The 27,167-nt window shown below is 41.0% G+C and overlaps 1 protein-coding gene across 4 annotated transcripts in view; it reads left to right on the top strand.

The window, feature by feature from the left end:
• Positions 1-20,314: 20,314 nt before the first annotated feature.
• The window catches only part of GOLIM4 (golgi integral membrane protein 4), an 89,412-nt gene continuing 82,559 nt past the window's right edge, over positions 20,315-27,167 (top strand). For all 4 annotated transcript variants that reach the window (XM_075202088.1, XM_075202089.1, XM_075202087.1 and 1 more), the window contains exon 1: positions 20,315-20,858. In XM_075202088.1, coding sequence (XP_075058189.1) covers positions 20,672-20,858 — 187 coding nt within the window. In that variant the 5' untranslated portion in view covers positions 20,315-20,671. The remainder of the gene's footprint in view (positions 20,859-27,167) is intronic.

Raw genomic sequence — 27,167 nt, 5'->3', positions numbered from 1 at the left:
TTCTCATGAATCAATGTCCCTTTGCGAAAAAGAAAAATGTGTAAAAATCTGAACTGTTGGATGTGTACTGCATTGTGTGTGTGTGTGTGTGTGTGTGTGTGTGTGTGGGGGGGGGGACATCGACCTGTTTCCACACCAACACTGTGGGGACCTTAGACATAGTGGGAACAAAAAAATGAGGTCCCCACAAAGCTTCCCAAGGCTAATCAATGCAGGTGACCTTGCTGATGCTCGGCATGAAAATCTGGCACGTCCCCGCGAATCACTTGTCAGATCAAAAGTGGGAGTGTGTCCGATGTGGAGGTCATACGTAAACATGCACAAGCAGCGTTCCTGCGCTTTTTACACTGGATGGGGGGAGACATGGTCGCATCTGACTGCTGCTGAAAGTAGAGTGGGGATACTGGTGCATGACAGACCCCACCAGAGACTCGAGAGCAGTGGAGATGAGTATGCCACTAGCACCTCAGAGAAGAGCAGTTCAGGCACTAGCGGTGATGCGCCACTGTCCAGCAGTGGAGCAAAGTGCAGGTACCTAGAGATTTGTTCTACGCACGACTATTCTCGACCTGCTGGCAGCGGGGTTTTAAGCACAGATTGACTGAAAGACGGTGCAGTGTCTGCAGATGTGCTTTCCAGAAATATGGCTCCGGGGAGTATAACAAAAAGCAGTACTGTCTGAACTGTGAGAAAACCCACTCAAAAATAGGCCATCATATGAAGCATGTTCACCGTAATGAAACTGAAGTAGTCTGGGCCATGAAATTCCCCAAGCTCTCGAAAGAACGGTGCCTTCTTTGCAATAGGAGATGAGGACAAGACATGGCATTCTAGTAACGTGCAAACTTCCAGCCAAAGAGATGGATCCCGAAGGCTTTACGCACTGTGCAGCCTGCCAAGGCTTGTTTGCAAGAAAATACCTGTGGCAACACATGAAGAGATGTAAGCTAAAGCAAAGGGCCTTTGCTCAGCCTGTTCCACCTGATATCAGTGGTGGCTTTTAGAAGCTCTGGAGAGACATGACACCAGATGAAATCTTACTCGCAGTCAGAAATGACTGGTGCATCATGCAGATGGGGCAGCATCTCATTAACTGGGTTGGTTCAGATGTTGGCAGGCACGAGAACATCTGTAAGAAGCTTAGAGAAATGGTCAGGCTACTACTACAGGCCAGAAGAGCTACTTCTTTGGAGAGGTGGGAAGACTTTACCATCCCATTGAACTTTCTGTACGTAGTAGACAATGTAAAGCTGGTAGCTGGCCATGACGAGCAGACAGGTACATTTAGGATGCCCTTGCTTGCATTGAAGGTCGGGCAACGCCTGCAAAAGATGGCAAGCATTGTGGAGTGCCGAGCCATGATGGAGGGCTGCATTGCTGTGGTTGAAAATGCATGAAACTTCAGGAAGATCTATGAGGCAAGATGGAACAAGTTGATCTCTTCGGCTACCTTGAAAATTCTGAAGGAGTCCAAGTGAAACATGCTTCAGTTTTTACCTTTCATGGAAGATGTGATAAAGATGCACTTGTATGTCGATGAGAAGCAGCAAGCCTACCGCAGCAGTCTATCCACCAAACCTACACTTAACAACTGGTTACTTCTTGCAAAAGTCACCCTTGCACAGGTGATCTTGTTCAACTGAAGAAGGGAAGGGGAAGTTTCCAAGATGTTGATGACTATTTTCTCCTCAAAGTATATTTTGTTTCTCCACGAAGATGTTGCCCTAGCACTTTCCGGGGTTGAGAGGAAGCTCTTCCGGCACTTAACTTGGATTGAAATCCGGGGAAAACGAGAGTGAAATGTCCCCTTCCTGCTGATAGCAGCCATGCACGGCACAATGGAACTTCTCGCAGAGAAGCATGAAGAATGTGGAGTGGCTGCCCAAAATGTCTACATTTGCCAAACCAGCTACCTTATCACACTTCCGAGGCTCCGATTGCATTCGCCTGTTTGCCCAAGAGTGTGAGACCAAACATCCCTATAGGCTGTTTTCCACAAAGCTTCGAAAGCACGTTGCCACTCTCTCAAAACTCCTCAACCTGTGGAGAAGCAAATGATCAAGTTTATCCATACATTCCAGGTGCCTGAGAAGAGTGACCGCATTGCATGCTCATAGCGGAACTGGTTGGGGGTGAACTTCTACATAAAGAACTGCATAACAGCTTTAGAGAAACATCAAACTTGTTGAAATGATATGCAGTGGTTGACCAGGGATGTAACCTCCAGGGCTATGTGTCTGTGTATGTGGGAAAGTGGATGTCCTCAGATCAGATGGTCGAAATAAATGAAACTTCCCCCACCATGGAGTCCATGCCTGTACTTTGAGTATAGTCAAACTGTAAATCTCAAGTGGTAACTCTGGTGACAAATATGTCCTACACATACCCATATATTTGTTCTGTTGACAGGGCATTAAGAAAGGGGTGTCCTAATGCAACATGTTCCAAACATAGGTCCTCACGATGCAATAAAAACAAGTGTGTGTGTGTGTGTGTGTGTGTCAATGCATTCTGTCACATGTACCCAGCAAAAATAAATAACACTGAATGCATGGAAGCAAGAAAATATTGTAAGCTGCATCCATGGTCTATCCTGCATTATAAAAGAGCATCTGTGTGTATTATGGACCTGTTCTCCATAGCAATAAATTATTCCCTTTTTAGGAGTCAAAGCTGCACCCACAATGTGCTGAAGCACATTGCATAGAGTATGAGCACATGAAAATCATGCCTTATGTACATGCCAATATAGCTCTCTTATCTAAATTTATATAGAAAATATTAAATGTATTCCTGTACCACTTAAAATTTTGGACCCTAAGACATGCCCTGAATTTGGCCCTGTAATTCATTTATTATATCAGAAGTGCAAAGTACAAAAGGAGAATGTACTTTAAATTTGCAGGTGAATGTTAAAAGAAATGGTACATACTTTAATGAATGATTTATGTAGTGCTAAGTTGCAATCTAGCACCATCAGCTGGTGAATGTGTAGTATTAAATGTTTTATAACAGATTTTTTTTGTACCACAATTTACATTTTAGTAATAAAGATGACAATTAGTTGACCAGATATACATTTGCACGGTTATATTGGACGTCATTTGCAATTTAAAATACTGCAAAAAGATACTCAAAAGTCAAACACCTGTAACAATAGATGACACACACAATTCACTTAAACTTTATGGAGTTCCAGCAATCTCTGGTCAGATGATAAACTGCTGTCAAGGGGGCAAAAAAATTATTTCATAGATAAAAGAGAAACAACCTTATAATTAACCAGAATAAATTAAATTGTAGTAAGTTGCTGATAAATTCCCATATAACTACCTACCATGGGAACCAAGCTGGCTGTGAGTTTAAAATATTTACTTTAATTTAATTTAATTAAAGCAAACATATACACAAGATGCAGTGCTATATTGTAACAGTTAAGAAAGTCAACTAGATTTTCACTTGGCGGTACTCACCATCATCTTTTATTTATATAGCAACTCATGACCCCAGTGCTGTGAGGCAGAAGTGCTAACCGCTGAGCCATCCTGCTGTCTAACACTGATGCGAAAACATAGCAAACCAACCTACTCAATCAACACTGTAACATAATATTATGTTAATGCCTTAAAGTTATATCATCGTATAGTTCAACATACTTAATTGTTTTCATTGCTTTTCTTTTAACGGCTTAAAAAGAGATATATCTTAACAGGAACAACTTCTTTTTTCGGAATTTCAAATAGTGAAGAATGAACAGTTGTGTGTGGAACATGTTGCATTGTCAGAATACTAGAGCAAGCATTTTTTTAGTTTGTTTTTAGTGTCTTTTTCTAATAGTTGCGACAAGAATCACACCAGGGCCTAGCTGTGACCTGCTTGTTTATAGATAAAGGATTTATGGAAAAAAATGTTTTTGGAGGCAGCTTATATTTTTATCATGCTAAAAATCGAGATGGCAATTTGTAATGTGGTGTTTTGTTAAACTGTGCTTTTCAGCTTGTTTTCTAGCGGTTTGGCTTTTAATAAATCCAGCGGTTTTAAAACCACCAGAAAAATGTCAGTTAAAACTTAAATCACACTTTAATTAATCTACTCGTAATGATATGTTCACACAGATTGGTGCATTCCGCCTGTTTTATATTTTTGTGCTTTTGGAAGCAGCAGATGAAAGCTAACAAGGATCACTGATCCCTGTCACAAAATATATTAGTGGGAACAATAATTTTATCAAAACTGATCATGAAATTGGACAGAAGAAATTAGCTCTTTCTTTACTTTCTTTCATCCTCATTTATACTATTTTTAAAAAAACATTATGGGCCTGATTCATGAAGGCTCGCAGAAAGAACGTTATGTACTTTTTTGTTAACATGCAGGTAAATCAGGCATACACATGTCCCCATTCAACTACAAGCGGATCTGAAGAAACATCTCTTGTTGAATACGGCCTATATAGCACTTGTCGTATTTATCAGGATGTTGTCTGCTTAAAAATATAAAAAATAAATAAATATTATGCATTTAAAATAAAATGCATTTTGATCATTGCTTGTGATTGCAAACACATGTTTTAGCATGCACATACGACCGTCATCACTATCACTCGGTACTTACACCTGCATTGTATCTGGTGCAAGTGATACGACTGAAAAACAGATGCCCAAAGCTTGAAGCGGACGCTGCTGCATGCGCTGGAGCTTGGCACGCTGTTACTCTCCACTGACTATGTGGTTACACCCCTTTCCCTCCCCGTTCCACCCTTTTAATCGCAGACTGTTGGAAGAGTCATTTACATGTGAACATGAATTGCGTTCTTTAGTGTATATTTTAGTTTTGCGCCTGAGCAGAGTGAAAAGATGTAAAATACGCCACTTAAATGGACTTGCGTTCCTTAATGAATTGGGCCCTATGTGCACACTTAAGTATTTCTTCTCCTGCATCCAAAAATGTAAAACAGAGAACAGTACACGGGCTGTTTAAAAATGCCTCTGTGCACATACCTTAAATCATGAGTTCTGTGCTTACTCTTCCATAAGAATTTAGATCTAAAATTATTAAAATGTTTTTATATGTGTGGTTGCACCAGGCTTTGCATACAAACCACCAACCTAGCGTCACAAATCTAAGTGCCCATACTAATCAGCAACTTACAGTGAGCATTACATAGCACCTTTTCATACAAGGTGAGTGAGAGCCCAGTCTGAAACCACCCACAATTACTGAGAAATGAGGGTCATCCTTCTGGGAAATGTCAGCCTTTTTATTATGCCAGATCCTAGTTGTGGTTCATGTACTATATACACTAAATAAATAAACTCACATGACAACTATCAGGTAGCACGGTGTCCTAGTGGTTAGAACTTCTGCCTCACGGCACTGGGGTCATGAGTTCAATTCCTGACCATGGCCTTTTCTGTGAGGAGTTTGTATGTTCTCCCTGTGTTTGCGTGGGTTTCCTCCGGGGCTCCGGTTTCCTCCCACACTCCAAAAACATACTGGTAGGTTAATTGGCTGCTAACAAATTAACCCTAGATTGTGTCTGTGTGTGTGTGTGTGTGTGTGTGTGTGTGTGTGTGTATATATTAGGGAATTTAGACTGTAAGCTCCAATGGGGCAGGGAATGAGTTCTCTGTACAGTGCTGTGGAATTAGTGGCGCTATATAAATAAATGATGATGGTGATGATGACAACTATCAGGTAGCTAGGTTTGACTGTAGCTAAATATGATCTATGGCTTATTTGTCATTTCTGGAAAAGGGAGTGGCTTTTGCTAATATTCCCATGCCATGTAATTCTGCATTGATGCGCACTAGAGCTACCCACACACATAATACTTTGATTGGCCCTATGTCAAACAGATGAAACATATATGCTTGTGTTTGTGGCTATAAAATGATGTAAAACAACCTGATGAGGACATTTATTTTACAAATTTGATCAGTCAGGTCTGAAAATTTCTGTAGGGCAAAGACTGTTGTACAATATTAACATCTAAATCAAAATGTGTGTATTCATGCGATTATTCCTTGTGTTGGTATCATTAGTGAGAGTTCTCTGTAGGTACTATGATAATTTACGTGAATAGTCAGCATTAGCCAAAGCGCAAACTGATCTACTTTGCATTTGATACTTATATAAATGAAGTTTCATCAGTGATAATTATTTTTATATTACAATTTTAGATCATATATTATCATAATGAACTTTGAAATAGCCAAACAGAATGCAGCGATAGGTATTCACACTAAAAAATAACCAAATGCAGAAAATCACATTTTCCTCTCAATCAAAATGGCTCCAGGGCCTTATTTTTACTATAATGAAAACTTGGAAGCAGAATGATTTATCTTATTACACCCAACTAGGATGACAACACTCAACATTTATCATTGCAATGCATAAATTTCTATGCCTGAGCAATGACATAACATTACTTACCAGCCAAGCAACATTATTATAATCAGTTGAAATGTCATATGGTGTACAGTACCCCCAAATGCTGGTTTATCACTGCAGAATAAATTAAACATCTCATCAGCAAACATGCAATTATATAGACGTTTTTTTTTACCTGCTAGAGAAATACTTGCAACAGCTCCAGGCAGATTCATTAAAGAGTTTAAACATTATAATACAAGAACAGACATGTTTTCATCAAGAAAGATACATTCTGTGGTCTATTTTGGAGACTGTTCATATTGCATCTATTTTGATGATGAACATGACTCAAACAGTTTTATAATGCTCTCCCTGAAGAAAGTGGTCTGTATGGGTTTTTACACCAATCACTAAGCTTAAATGTCAAAGTTCAGATGAGAAATGACAAATATATCATGAGAAAGTTTGCTAAAAAAAATTATTTCATACAAAAAACTTTACAGGACTCATAACATCAGCGCAAACAGGTGACCGCCCCTTCCCAACAACGGGCCTGATTCATTAAGGATCTTAACTTGAGAAACTTCTTATTGCAGTCTCCTGGACAAAACCATGGTACAATGCAAGGGGTGCAAATTAGTATTCTGTTTTGCACATGAGTTAAATACTGACTGTTTTTTCATGTAGCACACAAATATCAACTTTAAATGTCAGTGTACAAATAAGCTATCAAGTATGTGTGTGCTACATGAAAAAACAGCCAGTATTTAACTCATGTGCAAAACAGAATACTATGCATTGTAACATGGTTTTGTCCAGGAGACATGTTTTAGGTGAAAGGGAGATGGGGAGGCACCATATCAGCTGGAAATGTTTCTAATAGTTAAACATTTTCCTATATAAATTGGATAGATCATGATTGTTAAAAACCAGAGCTGTTGAAGCAAGCCTGCAGCTGTTCAGTCACATTGTTGTGTACATAAATGTCCTAATATGAATATATGTGAATAGATTTAAGATATTGTTACAATGTGGGCTCAAGGGTGAAACGGGCAATCCCAAGATTCCACAATTATAACGTAAGTTCTAAGCTGCAAGGACAGCATGGTGGCTAAGTGGCTAGAACTTCTGCCAGACAGACTGGTTTGTATGTTCTCCACATGATTGCTTAGGTTTCCTCTGGGTGCTCCGGTTTCCTCCCACACTCCCAAACAACATACCAGTAGGTTAACTGGCTGCTGTCAAAATTGACCCTAGTCAGTGTGTGTCTGTCTGTATGTTAGGGAAATTAGACTGTAAGCTCCAATGAGGCAGGGACTGATGTAAATGATAAATATTCTCTGTAAATGGTGATGATGATTCATGGTTTGGACACTGAATCTTGAAAGAAATAGAGACAATGATGGTGAATTTTACTAAATTTACTTTTTATATTGAATCAACTTATATGTTTGGTTTACTTACTTTAATACAGATAATATGATCATTACTTATTAAGAATATTAAATAATCCTGACTGACTACATTATAGATATATAGTAATATTTTTCCAAAAACGCTGCCGATATGAAAATCTTATATTTTATTTTACATGGAGACATATTTACAGTCTGTGGTCTGTAATTGCATCAAAAAAGAGATATGGACAAAACAAAAACAGCAAAACAGTCCGCTGCGCAAAGTGTAGCGCTGCAACATTTCCTCGGCCACACCTCTCCTGTTTATCACCTATTTGCAGCAATACTGTGATAGGAATCAGTTGTTTGATCATGAATGTTATCCCTTGAGGTCTGTAACTATCTGCCCATACTGTGCTCTGACACAAAGAATACATAGTATTTGCTATTCTCATACCTGGAAGAATGAGTGTTATATTTTGGGATAATTTTCTGGAGTTTCATTAACTGTATAAAAATAAAAATTGTTATAATTGTTAGGAACCCCAACAGCCCGCAACACAAAACCCGGAGTCTGCTCAGAAGTCTGGTTTTCGCTGGAGCCCCTAGTGGTGGGACAGGTTTGGCCGCAGACAGCTAAGGGTCGTGAATTGTGCGCAGACTGAGGGGAACCCAGCGATAGAGGGTAGGAGCAATAGCAGAGTGAGGTCCAGGCAAGGGTCGAGGCCGGCAGCAGACAATATCCAGAACACAAAACAGGGGTCTGAGGTCACAGGCAAATCAGCAGCGTAGGAGTTCAGGCAAAGGTGAATGGGCACAGGCAAACAAACGTAGTCAGTAAACAAAGCAGGGGTCGGCAACAGTAGTCAGAATTCAAAAGGTACTCAGAGAGCAAAGGTACACAGCAGGCTAGTATGGCAAGCAGGAAATATAACCGGCAGAGAGGGCTTGTCCCTTCCTGCCTTATAAACGGATGGCCACCAATCAGAATTCCTCCTGCACTGGAGGTAATCTAGCCCAGCTGGGCTATAATCATAATAATGAGCGCAAGCGCCCAGGGTGCCCTAGATGCCGGGCCGCGGCGCTGCGAGTAATGAGCGTCTCGACCGTTGCCTAGGCAACGACCGGGAGCTAGAGAAAATTACGTCCCGGTCGTCATGACGACGACCGGGACGCTGAGCAGTGCCCGGAAGTGAGTCGCATCGGTGGCCAGAGCCGCCGCGGCTCGTAACAATAATTTTCACAGTATCATTATTATCGTAGATTTGTAATGCACCACAGTGCTCCACAGCGCTGTATAGTAGGGTTAACAGTACATACATAAAACAAGGACATATAAGACAGACAAAATAAATGCAGACATGAAAACAAAGGGTATAAAGGACCCTGCTCATTAGAGATCTCACATTAAGTGAAAAAGGCCACAGCTGAAACAAGAGGAGCAAATGTGGTTCAGAGTGGAGATTGGGACAGTTGTGAGGGTGCATTAGTGTGAATAGTGTTATCGAGGAAAAGGTCACCTCTAAAAACAAGATGAGTTTTCAAAGAGACGGCTAAAGGTTTGAAGGCTGTGGGAAAGTCTGATTGAGCGTGGTAGAGAATTCCATAAGTGGGGAGCAGCACGGGAGAAGTCTTGTGGTCGGAAGTGAAAGGTGGTTACCAGAGACGAGACAAGGCGCAGGTCAGAGGTAGATCTAAGGGCATGAGGGAGAGTTTTGATATGAGATTTGAGATATATGAAGTGGTGGTAGTGTTGAGGTCTTTCTAGATAAGGGTGAATAATTTGAATTGGATTGTGGAAGACACATGGAGCCAGTGTAAGGATTTGCAAAGTGGTGCAGAAAATGTGGAGTGGTAAGAGAGGAAGATCAGTCTTGCAGCAGCATTTAGGATGGATGGGTATTCATGGGTGTCGAGAATGCCAGATAGCAGGAATCTGCTGTAGTCAAGATGGGAGATGATGAGAGAATAGACAAGTGTTTTGGTAGCAGTTTGGGTAAGAAAAGGTTGTATTCTGGCAATGTTATAATGTGGAGTTGACAGGACCGGGATCGAGTCTGGATGTGAGGAATAAAGCATAGGGTGGATTCAAAGGTGACACCAAGGCAATGGGCATGGGAACTTGTGATGTTATTGACAGTGAGGGAGATTTAAGGGGAGGAGGTGACTCTGGCAGGAGGGAAGATGATAAATTGAACATTTTAAGCTTTAGGTAGCATTGGGACATCCATGTGACGATAGCAGAAAGATAGTTGGTTACACAAAATAGTACGGAAGGAGATAGGTCAGAGGAAGAGATATAGATTTGGGAGTCGATAGATGCAAGTAAATAATACTTTTAATATGTTATGTTCTCCATCTCCTTTATCTCATAACCTAGGGGCCTGATTCATTAAGGATCTTAACTTCAGAAACTTCTTATTTCAGTCTCCTGGACAAAACCATGTTACAATGCAAGGGGTGCAAATTAGTTTTCTGTTTTGCACATAAGTTAAATACTGATTGTTTTTTCATGTAGCACACAAATACTTGATAACTTATTTGTACACTGAAATTTAAAATTTATATTTGTATGCTACATGAAAAAAACTTATAATATAACTTGATCACTGAGAATACTAGGATTCATGCATATTCTGGATTTTGCTCCAAAAGGATAATCTTTACACATGTTGGCTAAGTGTATTGTATACACGATTGAATTTTTTATTTGATGTTACTGCAAGGGAATATCTGGAAGGGAAAATCCAAAATGATATCCTGTAGAACATCATAGCTCACAAAATATGGTCCTAAGCAAAACACATCAAGCTCTTAGCTAGTTACAGCTGAGCAGGTTTGTTTAATCCTGTGCTAGAGCATAAATACTGCATTGTGTGTATCACTAATAAATTCATGACTCTACCAGTGAGCTCTGCCTTGCAGATGGTGGATGAGGTTTGATGAATTAGCACCCACAATATTTAGATTTTTCGCCGCCAGTGATGCAGGCCAGTCATAATTTATTTAACCACATGGCTGATACTAATCTCAGATGTGTTAGATTTATGAGGACATAGTCAATTGCTCTAACTATACAATCCCATCAATATGGAAAGCCTTGCAGTTGGCCAGTAGATGGCAGTCTCTGCTAGTTGCTATAACAAAACAGACAAATCCTCACATATGTGTGAATTTATACACTGTGAAGTGAGTTTATTGAGTAGCCAAAAATCTTTTGGTGGAATATACTTGATTGTTGCAGTGTAGTTAGTAATAAGTTCCTATATATTTTAAATCTATATATAAAATGTTCTTCAGCTTCTCATATAGAAAGCGATTCTCAGGAATTAGCAGTAAGGGTGCAATCTCTAGCTAACCGACCTTGTTACATTTAGTAACCAAGTAAAGCAAAAGGTATTCTATAGTGCATGTGAATGTGTTTTGGAAGACACGTAAGACCTGCTATTTGGCTTGATGACAAAGCAGGTGAAGTCAAGTCTGGTGCCTATAAACTACTGCATCACAGTAAAGGCAGTGATGATTTTTAAGCACTTGCCAAAAATAACAATAATAATCATCAACATTGTTTGTTTGTAAGGTGCCACACAGTGCAGGACAGTCAGATTTACAAACCATATAAAATCCTACTTGCCAACTCTCCTGGAATGTCCGGGAGACTTCCAAATTCTGGGTGGGTCTCCCGGACTACCGGGAGAGTATGACAGTCTCCCGCATCTGCTCACTTCCAAGTGAAGTGGTCAGGATTAAATCTAAAATGCAGCGATTCCCGGTGAATCGAAAATCGCTCCCGTGACGTAATGATGCAAACGCGTAATTTTACAGTGGGGCGGGGCCAAAATGATGCAATGAAGCCCCACCCCCTGCACGCCCACCTGCCCCCGGTTTCTCCCAGATCATACTTGCCATAAGTTGGCAATTATGTATAAAATGCAATCATGCATGACAGAGGACAAGTACAGGTGAAGGAGATGCAGAGTTGAGACAAAGGGTGGAGACGGCCCTGCTCATGAGAGCTTACAATCTAGGGGGAGAGGACAATGCTGAGACAATAGGAGTCCCATGGGACCCAGAGTGCTCATGGGATGGAGCTGGTAGGACATACAGAGGGAGTATTATCATGTGGGGGTAGGATAGGATTATTTATAGTGAAGAGTTGGGTTTTGTGTGAGTGATGTATATTGAAGGTTGGGAGAGAGTCTAGTCAGGCAGAATTGATAGTTCCATAAGTGGGGAGCAGAAAGAGGGGAAAGGAATAGGTCAGAGGCAGAACACAGAGGGCAACTCTGAGTGTATCTTGTAATGGGTTCAAACAGGTATGAATGGGAGGAATTGATTAGGGGTTTGAAGGTGAGAAGCTTGAACTGAACTCTGGAGTAAAGATGGATCCAGTGCAGAGATTTGCAGAGTGGCGCAATGGTAAGAGAAAGATCAGTCTGACCGCGGCATTAAGGACAGATTGAAGAGGGGAAGGTAATATAGTAGGAAGTTGCAGTAGTCAAGACAAGAAATAGTGAAAAAGAGAATTAAAAAATAATGTGTGCAGTATAACTGTATCTCTGACAGCAAAGGCCTGTGAAAATGTAAAGCTATGTTTGTCTAATATTAAATGTAAGTAAAAATGAATCTCCTTTACATTATGCAGCTTACAAGTTACTGCTTTACTATATGCTCATAGAACATTGCCACATACCAACTCCTGCTTGGCATGTAGTCAGACGGATCACAAGTGTTACCTGTCTAGATAGACACACAACCTTTGGAGCCCTTAATCCTACCCCCCTATTTACTTGAACCTCCACTTGGAGCCCTTAATCCTACCCCCCTATTTACTTGAACCTCCACTTGGAGCCCTTAATCCTACCCCCTAGGAGCACAAGCATACCTTTTTAAATTTAAGTCACTGATCAAAGGGGCAGTTTGGTTTGGGCTTCCGGACTCCCGGGAGAGTATGACAGTCTCCCGCATCTGCTCACTTCCTAGTGAAGTGGGCAGATTAAATCCAAAATGCAGCGATTCCCGGTGAATCGAGACCAGCCAATCAGAATGAAGGGGAGGCGTGACTATGGTAAATCACCCCCCCTAAAAATAAAGTCTAGGTCCGCCCCTGCCTCCACTTCTACACCATCCCCTCCATAGACTCACATCAGTTGATCTTTCTTATTCCCTTATTTATTTATCTTTACCAGTGACAGGTAAAAATAAAATATAAAAAAAAAGGATCTGACATAGAAAGTGCCGTATTGTGGAATGTCGGTCAGAATGTGACTGCTTGCATTACAGAGTGTCCTGTGTAGTAAGAGACATTCATTCCCAGTAAGTGACCGCAGAATTAATATATGACAACAAACCCCTAATTGTAACTGTTTGGAGGATCTGTCATGGGAGAAAAATAATACATAAAACAGATGCCTGATATAAATTAAGCATTACATGTTTAGATTTCGATTGTGTATATCCAATAAAAAGCTGTTTTTGTTTGTTTCACATTTATGGGCCATATGAAAGGGCAACAAAACATTATTCCTGGCAAAAACTGGAATTCCCACTGACAACAGAACTTTTTTGTTTCGTCCTAACCCCTGATATTCTCCACATGTCCCTTTTTGGCATCACAGCCAGAGGCGGGCTGGGCCGGGAGGCAGGGGGGCATCGGCCCCCCGGGCCGCTCAGATTTTGCGCTTTTAGGGCCGGGGGATAGGCCGGCCGGCCGCCCCCCAATGCAATTTCTTCTGATTTTTTTCTGCGGCCGCGTCAGCGCACAGGCGGCCGCATCGCATGACGGGATGCGGCCGCGTCATCATTGACGCGGCCGCATCCCCTGTAATGAGATGCGGCCGCCTGTGCGCCCCCGGCCTGCAGCATCCCAGCCCGCGCCTGATCACAGCCATAGTAATTTAAACAAGGGAAGCACACTTTTTCAGTAGTCTGCATGGCCCATATGGCTTTAACTGAACTATCAGATTGCACAATAAAATAAAAATAAATATTTATTTAATAATAATAAATAAAGAGTTAATCTTTTCAACTTGTTGCAAGTTCCCATTCAAAACTCTCTACAGGGCACCTCTATGTCTGTATGTATTATCCAGTATTGTTTTATTGATGTTTGTTCCCAATTCTAAAGCGCTATGTAATTTGCTGGCGCTATATAAATAAATGATGATGATGATGATGATGATGAGGCACCACAAAGGGTCTGCAGCACAGTATGAGGTATGAGTTAATCCCAAAACACTTATAAACTAGAAATGGGATGTATAAAAGTTGGGGAAAGAACTAGAGCAAGCTGAGCCTGTGCCAGAGGATTGTGGGAGCAATTTACAGGATTAGATTGAAGTGCAAAGACAAGGGAGATGTGGAGACCAAGGGCTAGATTTACTAAGCTGCGGGTCTGAAAAAGTGGGGATGTTGCCTATAGCAACCAATCAGATTCTAGCTTTCATTTATTTAGTACTTTCTACAAAATGACAGCTAGAATCTGATTGGTTGCTACAGGCAACATCCCCCCTTTTTCAAACCCTCAGCTTAGTAAATCTAGCCCCAAGGGCAAGAACCCTTTTTTTTTTTTTACCACATCTCAATGATTTTAATCAGGTCATAAGGCCAGAGCAGATAACAGAGAATCTTTGGAGAATTTGTGTAATGTAATGCTGAAAAAGAATTTGATGGTAAAGATTATTTCTATACAGGATCTATTTTCTATGTACATGTGTTTTGCATTTCCCAACTAGACCAGTTTTATTAAAAAAAAAGGGTTTATCCACATATGGGTTCATTTTACGATGGGCAAAAATGCACTATAAAACTGTCTCATATTGCACATTCACACAAGGCTGTGTTCTGTGCAAACACATACACCCAACATGCATACATCTGCCCAGAATTTTCTGCAAGATATGATTGTTGCCCTTTTGTATGCCTTGTATGTCTTATGTGGACATTACCCATGTGCTCATGCAAAATCAGATTTAAGCACTGACAGTGCACGTATGGCAAATTTCCTAAATTAACTGTCCAATATTAATGTAGATCTGTGTTTCTTAACTCCAGTCCTCACGCACCCCTAGGATTTCTGTCTGTGGAACATGTAGAATAATTACTGACCTAGCCAAGTAGGCTAAAGGGTATATTTACTAAACTGCCGGTTTGAAAAAGTGGAGATGTTGCCTATAGCAACCAATCAGATTCTAGCTGTCATTTTCTACAATGTACAAAATAAATGATAACTAAACTCTGATTGATTGCCATAGGCAACAACTCCTCTTTTTCAAAGCCGCAGTTTAGTAAATATACCCCTAAGTCACCTTTGCATGATTAAAGAAATCCTGAAAACACGAGCTGTTGGGGGTGCATGAGGACTGGAGTTAAGAAACTCTGATGTAGATTATTTTCCTGTAATATTGTGATGAATAAAACTGACAGTGTGCAGACAAATGGCCTGTATGTTTCATGTGACCATTCTTTCAGTTTTCAGCTAATTGCACTCTCCACTGAGCTTTGAGTGGCCAGTACCTCCGCTCTTGTGCAGACGCACCGGGTAGATTAGATCTGCTAAAGTCAGTGCACATGTAGAACTAGTGCATCATAGTCACCCACTAGCATTTCTCTGCCACACATTCTAGGTGGATCAGTCCATACACTGCTCCATGTTGCAAAACTCCGAGTAGCTTCTCTAGACTCCTACCAAGAGGCACCATTAAAAGACTTTGTGGTAGAAAACCAAATCATCTACACTGAGGGAGCTCACAATATGGTGTCATGCTTTAGTGCCACCAGCTCCAGCTGGCAAAGCTCTAGTAAAATTCAGGAACCCCATGATTCGCCCTCTTGATTTTGCTAATACCAGCACTAGGCTGGCAGCAATAAGGTTAATCTGATTGGGGAGTGGGGGTATGGTTTATTTCAACACTTTGTGCAATTGGCTGTATTTCCGCCAGGTCCACTGGCTGCCAGCACATATTTTTAGGTGTTTTGGGAGAGGGGGAGTAGTTTTATTTCTAACACTGTTACGTACTGGTGGACCCAGCAGCTGTATAGCTGCCGGACCTGCAGGCATTGCTCATTTAATGTTGGCATTGCGATTGTCACTGTCTGCAATCACACTGTCTGAAGTTTATCAGTGTCAGGCAAATGGAAATGTCGGCATAGATTGTAAGCTTGCGAGCAGGGCCTTCTCACCTCTTGGTCTGTTTTACCCAGTTTGTTTATTCGTTTTTTACGTTTGTCCCCAATTGTAAAGCGCTACGGAATATGTTGGCGCTATATAAATAAATGATGATGATTTACCCCGTCAGCATTTTCATCTCGGCAGGATAAGTGTCAGAATTTCTTCCATCGGAAATTTGACCATCACCGATTTGAATGTGGAGTTTGGGGAGCAGGGTTTTTTATTCAATGTAAATATGAATTATTTAATGTTGGGGATGGTTGTGAGAAATAGCTATATTAAACATAAATACTATTATTTTTTTGCTGGTGTTTGAGGGAAGGAAAATAAACCTATTTATTAAATGAGGCCAATATTAAATGTGGGTTCTATTAATTTAATGTCAGGGCTGGTTGGAGCTTTCTAAGTTTCATGTACCTGTTTTTTTCTAAATAAGGCCCCAACATTCCAGGATCCAGACAAGCAACAACTAAGCTAAAGAAACCAGTAGATGTAGGTAGTGAAAATGGCAAGTAGAAGAGATAAGGAGAGTCTGCCAACTGTCCCAAATCTGGTGGGGCAGTCCCGAATTTGGGTGACTGTCTCGCTTAGTCAGGATTTGGTCCGACTGCAAGGTCAGTTGGGAGTATTGACTATGTATTTATCTAACAGGTAGATTATTACAGGTAGTAATTCTTACCTCAGGGGCATATTCAATTAGCTTTTGGATTCGCGGCAACGCGCCGGAACAGCCGCGAAACGTAATACACGGTACCGCAATAACGTGGATTTTCGTTCGCAACCCATAGGGTTGCGAACGAAAATCCGCGTTAATGCGGTACCGTAATACCCGCAAGAACGCGCACTTTTCGGGGTAACGCGCGTTACCGCGAATCTAAAAGCTAATTGAATATGCCCCTCAGAGTCTTGATAAATTCTCAACATCCCAGAACTATAGAATATATACAGCAGGCGCTGTCACCTTAATGTAACATGGCTAAAAATGGGATGTGCCCTCACCCTACAAACGTTCTTATAATGGTGACATATTTATGACATCTTTATGCAAGCAGGGAATGTTATATTCATATTTTGTAATACAGATCACTTCAGAAATTGGGGTTGGAAGTTATGTGGTACTTGAAAGACTAAGTAAAATAGAACCTATAGTAATATATTATACACAAACAGACGTAAATAGGGAAGTGTTTCATGTGCCGACTATCACCCCCACCAAAACATAGGGGAGTGAAATGTCTAGCGCTATGGCTCAGTGTTGAAGATACAACATGCTATCAATAGCATCGCCTTGTTCAAAGTTGCCATGTCCATTGCTGTGTGGGGGAGGGGGGGGGCACTAGATATCATCTGTATAGGCAAGAAGGGAGCAGTAAACAGAAGTCACAAGAAATTTCCAAATTAAAACTGCATTTTTTCAGACCTGGAGACACAAGTATGCGTCAGTTTCTGTCTAATTTTTGGTCTAAATTTACCAAACAGTGAACCAATGGGAGGTGTTACATGACCCCAGAGCTGTGCATATGTGGGGCTATGGAAGCATGCATACGGAGAGGGGACATAGCCCAGCAGCCCTCCCCTGTAACCTGTGTCCTGTCATTTCCATGTGTGGTGATGCATTTATACTTACCACTGAATGATAAAATCTTGGCAGCATGAGGCTTTGACAAGTCATAACTATGGGGTGTATTATTTTGAAGGAAAGTGTATTGCACATTGCTTTCGTGACACATTTTTTCATCATTAATTTCATTACTTGATCTCTGAATGATACAAAATGAGACAGATAACATGTGTTGTGACATGTAACACGTTAGTTACATGAGATGTACAGTGCCTGACTGACATTGGTATATAACAAGGGGGCTAAACGTGTAAAGTGAAAGATAAAAAGTTAATGGGGTCTGAAGAAAACATGGGGAGGAGTCAAGACCATAAAGGGCAGGAGTCAGGATACAATCACCAAACAGCCCCACCCCCACAAAAAAGAAAAGTCTAGACCCGCCCCTGGGTCTGATCCCTCATTTTGCCATAATAATGGCCGTTTTCCCAGGATTTATGGCTTAGATCTCTTCCATAAATAGTCACTTAAAACTTTCACACCATTCTCCTTAAATACTAATTGATTTATTATGTTTTTGTTAGGGTTCTGTTCACAAACTCTTCCTAATTACAGCCATGGAGCCAGACACGTGATATAAACGTTTTAAACTGTTTATTGCAGAAAAGTATAGTCCAGGTAAGGCAAAAATAAACATTAACAGTTCAGACTGAATGGAACAATGGATTTCCAGATCTTGGCAAACAAGCAGTAAATAATAAAGACATGCAGCAGATGACTTAACTGAAACCAGTTTGCAGCAGCAGCCAGAAACATGCAGGTAAATCAGGAACAGAGACACACATGAGCAGGCTAGGAACATCAATGACCAGCAAAGGCTTCTGGAACAAGCAGGCATAAATAGGCCACAGACAGGTGTGGCTGATAATTAGCAGTGGTAGTTAACCCCTGATAGTAGGAAAAGGCCGAACAGCAGCACTTCTGGAGGATCACAGGTACTGCAGGGTAATATACACACAGGGAAACAAGGCAAATAATAACACAGGGTAAAATGCACACAAAGATATAAGATCATAACAGTTTTGAACTAATCATGACAATGAGGAGACATCCGTATTGTCTAGTTTGGCACTTTTTGTTCTGTTAAATATTTTATTACATTGGACAAAGCGCACTTCTAAAACCACTTACCCACAAAAAAAAATTGGAAGGTACAAAGTGCATTACATTAAAAGAATAAGGATGATCTCCAAGACCTCAGAGGTAGCAGAGCATGGAAGTCCTTTGCCTGACTTAGACTATTCCTTGGATTGTTGCCCGTCTTAATCTTATGTTTGGATCTAACCATTCTCTGGATGGCCACCAGCCTTGACGCCTCAACTGGATATTGACCATTTATGGTTTGCTGCCAACTAGAACTCTTCTTAAACAATGCATCTTATTCCAGACTTGTGTGAATACCTTCACTTGCTTGTATTTTATTCCTTTTATGGTTTGGACTATTATCTCCAATATATTTTTGTGTCATTCAGAAGGCATATAAAACACCTGTCATTCCAGAGTAATTGGCCATCATTCCACATTATGACACTTGTGTAGTGGGGTACACATATGGGGGAGCACATATGTAAAGGATTTAGTGTGTGCGATTAGGGGTTCTGGCAGAAACGGGTATTTACCGTGACAAAACAGCAGTTTTTGACATTTCTTTATTGACATGGTGTATAACAGCTGTCATTCCATACTAATTGGCTGTCATTCCACATCATCACCATTTATTTATATAGTGCCACTAATTCCACAGCGCTGTACAGAGAACTCATCAGTCCCTGCCCCACTGGGGCTTACAGTCTAAATTCCCTAACATACACAGACAGACCAAGAGACACTAAGGTCAATTTAATAGCAGCCAATTAACCTACCAGTATGTTTTTGGAGTGTGGGAGGAAACTGGAGCACCCTGAGGACACCCACGCAATCACGGGGAGAACATACAAACTCAACACAAATAAGGACACAGGGCTTGAATCATTAAGGATCTTAACTTAAGAAACTTCTTATTTAAGTATCCTGGACAAAACCATGTTACAATGCAAGGGGTGCAAATTAGTATTCTGTTTTGCACATAAGTTAAATATTGACTGTTTTTTCATGTAGCACACAAATACTTGATATCTTATTTGTACACTGAAATTTAAAGTTGATATTTGTGTGCTACATGAAAAAACAGTCAGTATTTAACTTAAGTGCAAAACAGAATACTCATTTACATCCCTTGCATTGCAACATGGTTTTGTCCAGGAGACTTAAATAAGAAGTTTCTTAAGTTAAGATCCTTAATGAATCAGGCCCATGGTCGGGAATTGAACTCATGACCCCAGTGCAGAAGTGCTAACCACTTAGCCACCATGCTGCCTGCATGTAAACCATGACCAAATATCTATAAGTGTGTTGAAGATATAACTGTAAGTGTAAGATTTTATAAAAGATACTTAGATGTTGTATTTACTTTCATTATAGCCAATTGTCATTCCTTTTAGAAGTCTGGAGCAGTCATTTCTTTTAGTATGTCCCATACATACACTTCAGTTTATAAAAATAACTCAGAGAGGGAGAGAGGTAGGTAGGCAGAGAGAGGGGATATGGGAGAGGCAGAAGCTGTGGAATATTTACATTTTGTTCTTGCTTATTGCTACATTTTTAAGTCTGTTTATGTCCCTTGAAATCCAATGACTGCTGATAGCTCTGACTGTGTTGTCTTCTGTTAAATTCTAATAAAGCAGTGTCAAAAAAAAAAAAAAGGAGAAAAAAAGCGAGAGTCAGAGGATAGAGCTAGAGGCCCTGAATACTGTGCAGTTCACATTGCAGCGATGTCTAATAGGAGCCAGCCTTCCTTTGTTTAGGTGCAACCTCTGAGTGGCAACAAATAACAGACTGGAGTAGGGGCTCTCCTTGCACAGCAGAGTGATAACGGAGTAGCATGCTAATCCCCTGCCAGCGCCGCACTCCCGGGGAAGTACAAGTCTGCAGCGCTGCACTGTGAAGAAGTAAAGTTAGGAGAAGCTGTCGTGTGGCTGCCACATACTGCAAGATGACTGAAGTCCTTGCACAGCCAGCAGCTGCGCTAGTGTAAGCAGGAGTGTGCCCTCCAGCTCAGCCCATGAGACTATGGGAAACGGTATGTGCTCCAGAAGACAGAAGAGGATATTCCAGGCTCTTGCCTTTGTAGCTGTGATCATTGCATTCATCTATGGAGCTATGGTGAACTATGAGTTACAGAGTCAGCTGAAGAAAGCTGAGGCAATAGCACTTAAGTATCAGCAGCACCAGGAGTCACTCTCTGCACAGCTACAAGGTATGTGTGCATATGTTCAATAGTCATACAGAATAACCAATTATCAGCATGCAACTACATTTGGCTAGGCATACTGGCTCTTCAGTTGTTGTGGAACTACAAGTCCCAGCATGCTCTGCCAGACAGGGCATGCTACCACTACAAGTTCCACAACTGTAAAATAGAGAGAGGTTGTCATGTAATTTGCACATCTGTTTTGTAGTTACATATTCTGACAACTATATTGTAAATATTATCCTATATACTAAGGCCTTGAAAATAAAGGGTTATGCATGGTCTGTCATATTGATACCTATAGAAGCCATGTCCGCAAGATATAAACTATTTTGTTTGTGATGTTCAACGCAGTCCATCTTTTTAAGCCCATGAGAATAGTATTTGACTTTGTGCATATTAAACATGTGTAAAAATAGGAAGAGAACTCCTAATGACTGAACATTGCAGAATAGGACTGAGATTTACTATCCCAAAGGGAACACTCACTGTAATGTAAATGGATGGCAAATATTATATTTACATTGCATGTTGACTAGGAGGAAGAATCTAGTATGTGGCTATGGGGAAAATGTTTGCAGATGATCTAGCTGTACATCCGCTTATCTGAAAGGAATGTCAGAGAGAGCTCCTACCTCTAAAGTAAACTTTTCTGTCCTCTACTCCTCCTCCCCCTGTAGGCTAACAGACGTGTACATATTCTGGGAAACACAGAGGGCCTCATTTAGAGTTGGGAGCAGAGCAAAAAAGAAGCAAACTTGCTGTTGACAAACAATGTTGCAAGCGGTGTAAATGCATTTACTTTATTTTCATGCAGGGAAACTACTGACTGCTTTTGCATGTAGCACAGAAACATCAGACTGCATTATTGTTACACTGGAATTTAGAGGTGTGAGCTAGGACACACCCCCTCCCAAATCAACCTGGGAGCATTTTAAAATTGACTCCTCAGCAGTGCATCATGTTTATGGTACATTAAGTCCTCTGGATTGCTGTGTATGTTTTCAATTAAAGAGGGTAGCAGTATGCCTTAAAATACAACACACGAACGGTATTCTTGGGCATAGTGAAATAAGTAAGGCCTACAATGCAAATATTCCTTGAATCATTAATACAGTCATGAATAACAGAAGAAATAACTTAAAAAAAATATGATGCTAAAAAAAAAAAAATTGCATTATGTCAGAAATGTTCTTGACAATATTACAGGATGTTTACGTTATTTTTTTTTTGGACAATTAAATATGTTACAATAGAAATAGGTATTTGGAAGCTTAAAATAGTCTGCATGATATCACATTTCACATGCAATGCAACAAAATCTATTTGTGTTTGATCTTCATAAAAGATATGATTTCTATTTTTTTTATTACCATATGGGTATACAGTACTTCTTGCATATCTTCTAAAGATATTTGAAACCTGCAGCCTTGTGCATTTCTGTGTTAACAGAAATCCATAATTACTTCTGATTTGATGATTTGTATGAGGGTTAAGTAACATTTGACTCTCCACGTGGTGTTTAACTACAAGTCCCAGAATGTCATGCCACAGACTGAAAGAGAATGTTGAAATTTGGAATACCACAAAAACTGTAGATTTGGATGGTCAACCTCTTCAAAGGCAGTAAAGGGGTATGCAATGGACTTTAAATGATATATGGTAGCATGCTTTTAGTAACTTCTATGGCAATAATGGCTGTTTGGCAACTGTGAGTTTTCCCACATGGTCTGGTGTGCCTCAGAGTATAAGTATGACCTCACAAGTTCTTTCTTTTAAATGGGCCCCTTAAGTCAACTACATAGGAGCCAATCCAGTTGCTTGAAGAGATTGCTGGGCAACAGGATAAATATTCAATTTAGCTCCACAAATTGGACAAGATCCATCCATCTAGCCCTTCTGGACAATAGGCTGCACTTCCATTGCGACTGTCAAGTGTGGTTGGGGCGCACACAAGCCTTCTGCGGTATCAGCGGCTATCTTCCAACCACATTTACTAACATGCCCAATAATGACCCAATCAATTTCAGTCAGTCGTTTTCTGTCCACACACTTTAATACTGGTCTATCTGCTGCAATATTGCATTAGTCTCTCTCTGCTCTGCGATTGGCTCCTTCTACTGAATTCACAGTGATGCCAATACATGTACACAACTGCATTGTGCTTAATGTTTGATAAAGCCTTGGGCGCTTGCATGAATGGCAGGTATGGCTTGTTTGCCAGGGCTGTGTTTTTTTTCCCAGTGCAGACTTGGTAACTTCTAAACAATTTTAAGATTAACAAAAGCTTTTCTGTAAGGACAGGCAAGGACAGGCAAGACAATACAGTTCATCTTCTATGTAAATATTTCAGGTTTATTTCCATTTTACAGATTAAGAACAGCAGAACGCTATATTAATAATATAGTAATTAAAGGGAAAAAAAAAAATTTCCACATGAAAAACATTCATCTACAGTTGCTCTTGATTGCAAACACATGTTGTAGCATGCATACGTGACTCATCATTAGTAATCGGCACCAGACCTGTAACTGGTGCGTGTGATACAAGTGAAAATCACCTACCTTAGAGATGCCCAACTCTTGAATTGGGTGCTGCTGTGTTCACTTGAGCTTGGCACACCCTTACTGTACAATTGCAACGTGCATGTGCCCATTTCCCTCCCCATTACACCTATAATCATAGGCTGACATAAGTGTTCTTTGCTCTGGAAGATGAATTGGGTGTTCTTTTGTTCACAGGCATATAGTCTGTTTCTGGGCACGTGCAGTGCGGTTCCTCGGGCTAGGCTGCTATCCCGCATGGGGGGGGGGGGGGGGTGGAGGTTTGGTCGCGGGTACTGGCTCTGCAGTAATACAAGTACACAGTGAAAAGTCAGGCACATGATGTGTCATCAGTGGGGGCGGAGCTCCAGCAGCGCAGTAGTGTGATCTATTCGGCCAATCAACTGTCACATTGCTCCCTCTTTCCCCGCGTCCATTTCCTGTTATATCTGGGAAAGCCGGAGAGTAACTATGTAATGAAGGAGAGGGCAAACTGGTGAAGGGGGGGGGGCACACTGATATCAATGGAGGGGGGCACACTGATATCAATGGAGGAGGCACACTGATGAAGGAGGGGGCAGTAGGATGTGTGAGAGCAGGTAGGGAAGGAGAGAGGGGGATACCTAGCACATCTAAATTTCCACTTTGACCACTGACACAGAGGAGATTCAATTCCGCACTATGTGTCCCCTAACGTCCAAGAAGACATATTGCACCGATGTTATGGCAGGAACCTCCACTCATTTTTCCTTGCACCCCATAGAAAAATGAGCAGAGATTCCTAGACTTATGGCTGGCAATGTGCGCAGCCAGACATTGCGGTTATGTCCGCGCAGCACATCGCCAGCAATTGAATCTCCCCCAGAATGTTCAAGTGGAGTCTGGGATTTCTTATTAATTTATTCATAAACAAAGGATTATACAAGGCTAAGTCATTCACATGACATGATATAGAATTGTATTCTATATAGACGTGTGTTTGCACATGAACACTTACATTGTTGCTGAATATTCGAGATTACTGGTCATTGCCAGGGGCGGGCTGGGGCAGGGGGGCATCGGCCCTCTGGGCTGCTCAGAACTACAGCTGTTAGTGCCGGTCGGTAGGCCGGCCGGCCGCCCCCCGGGAGAAATATATAAAAACCGGCGATAAATGTGATGTGGCCACATCACACTATGCGGCGTGCGCCCCCCGGGCTGACTTCTGCCAGCCCGCGCCTGGTCATTGCCATGACTATAGCCTAGAAAGGATAAATGGGAAAATATATTAATGTGTTCATTATTTATCCGAAAATCTGAACATAATTAGGTAACATGGTTTCCAGCAAATCACTGTGTGTAAACAAACAAGAGATTAATGTATTTTGAAGAAGTAGAGGCTGCTTCAGTGGGTCACTTTATATCACTTGACCTTGCATGTTTATTCAGTAAAGAGAAGTGCAGTCGACTCTTTTTATTGCCCAGTTAGGAGCCTCACAAATCCAAAAATTTTGTCTGAGATTCCTTTTGGCTAGAAAGGACATTTTTGGGCCAACCCAAATTCAGTGTATAACCCTAATGGGAAGCATAATGGATAAAAACAATACTTTCTATAATCCATGTTTGAGAAGACCACTGTGTAAGTTTGTAACTACTGGAACTAGCCAAATAAGAAGCCAATAGGGATAATATTTCTCCCCAGGGAATCTACATAACATAATCATGCTTCATATGTATATGTGTACATATTTAGTGAAATGAAGGCCATATTTTAGCTATGTTCCAGAAGAAACTTTAAAAATCCAGGAGCAAAATGGTTACTAAATAAATCGGCAGTTGTAAAAAAAATTGTTATGTCAGAGGAGAGCGGTTTGAACAAACTTTTAAAAATGAATTAATTAGTTTTAGAAATTATCTTTTATATTGGGGGGGTTCATCTTGCTGTTTGTTACGAATCCGAATGATATTTAATGGATCCCTTGTACCTGCCAAAGGGTAGAACTCATTCAGGGGCGCGGAGTCTAACGGGTAGGTGGTTTTCGCCAGTGACCCTCGCAAGAGGGAATGGACTTCGCTGCTACTATCCCGCAGGTCGTGGTTGCCTGAATGAGTATTGGCAGAGTAAAAAGTGGAGCTTGATACAGCGGAGTGGTGATGGCCAGTCAGAGAGACACTGAAGGTAATGACGATAAGATCAGTCTCATAGGAATGCAGAGTAATGATGGTGTAGCGGAAGTGGAAATGGAGTGGCAAGACTGTAAGCAGTAACTGGATGTAACAACAGGAGATTCCTTGGTTCAGCGATGGTACAAATAGAAGCAATGCTGAAATAGAATAGCTGAGAAGTAGATGGTACATCAGGACAACCTCAAATGGATACTGATACAGCTGCAGTTGAATGAGAGCAATAGCGGAGTAGAACTAGCTGATCCGTAGTTGGTAATTCAGAGCAACAGCAGGTGAATTACTGGTACAGCAACAGTTCAAATGGAAGTGATGATGAAGTAGAACTAGCTGATCCGTGGTTGGTAACTCTGAGCAACAGCAGTTGAATTACTGGTACAGCAACAGTTCCAATAGAAGTGATGATGAAGTAAAACTAGCTGATTCGCAAGTGGTAACTCAGAGCAACAGCAGATGAATTACTGGTACAGCGGCAGTTCAATACAGGCAGTAATGGAGTGGAACTTTAGCTGATCCGTAGATGGTAACTCAAAGCACAGCAGGTGAATCACTGACACAGCGGCAGTTCAAACAGAGGCATTAATGGAATAGAACTTAGCTGATCCGTAGATGGTGATTCAGAGCACCGGATGAGTTACTGGTACAGCCGCAGTTCAAGTATAGAAGCAGTAGTGGAGTAGAACTTAGCTGATCCCTAGATGGTGATTCGAAGCAGCAGCAGGTGAGTACAGGTGCAGCAAGCCGTTCTATTAGCGGCAGAGAGGAATTCAGCTGATCCAGGACGTTCGTACAAAGCAACAACAGGTGAGTCAGACCGAAGGAAGCCAGATCCTTACTGAGAGTGAGTAACTCAAAGAACAGGCATCGGATAGAAGGAAATGGGAGGTTTAAATAGTGCTCCAATATGCTAGAACCAATGGGAACAGGTAGGAGGTCATAAGGGAGAGTAATTGGTAGCACATGCGCAGATCAAGAGACTAGATGGTGGATGTTGATCCGATAATGAAGTTAGTACACCATGATCACCGCTTACAGGAGGACGGTAACAACGTCTTTGCTCGTCCGCGGGGCCGGCGTGTGACACTGTTGAGAAACTGTCCATCTTCTATCCTTCCGTAGATTGAAAATTATGTCTGCGTATTTCTTCTGTTTCTGTGAGGGCTTTTTTTCAATTTTTAGTTTTTAAAAAAACTGTTTTGTATTGATGTATATTTGTTATCACCGTTCTTATTCAATATACATTGTAATTATTTTTTTTGTCATATTAAATCCCATTTGTATTCTTAATCAATGTGTCACACTTCGGTTTTATAACACTACATTTATGCAGCAATAAATGAGCTTGTGCTTCCATTTTAGGGTCAGTCAGGAGTAACTGAAATGTTCCTAATAGTGTCCGCTGTAGAACTAAATCTTATTGGCGGCAGGACTTTGTGTTTAATAGTGAGTGAGAGATTTTGGGGAGATATTAGTTAATTTAAGAGAGACCATGTGGTTTTGTTCTGATCAACCCTTTTACACCCACATGTCGTGTGCACAGAGTTTTGTCATAACCGTTATATAATGGGAATCATGTAGACTCAGGTGCACATTACTTTGTTTATTCTGT

This window comes from Mixophyes fleayi, chromosome 3, assembly GCF_038048845.1.
Source record: "Mixophyes fleayi isolate aMixFle1 chromosome 3, aMixFle1.hap1, whole genome shotgun sequence".
NCBI lineage: Eukaryota > Metazoa > Chordata > Amphibia > Anura > Limnodynastidae > Mixophyes > Mixophyes fleayi.
Note: the sequence above shows the minus strand (reverse complement) of the source record. Positions and strands in the feature narration are given on the sequence as shown.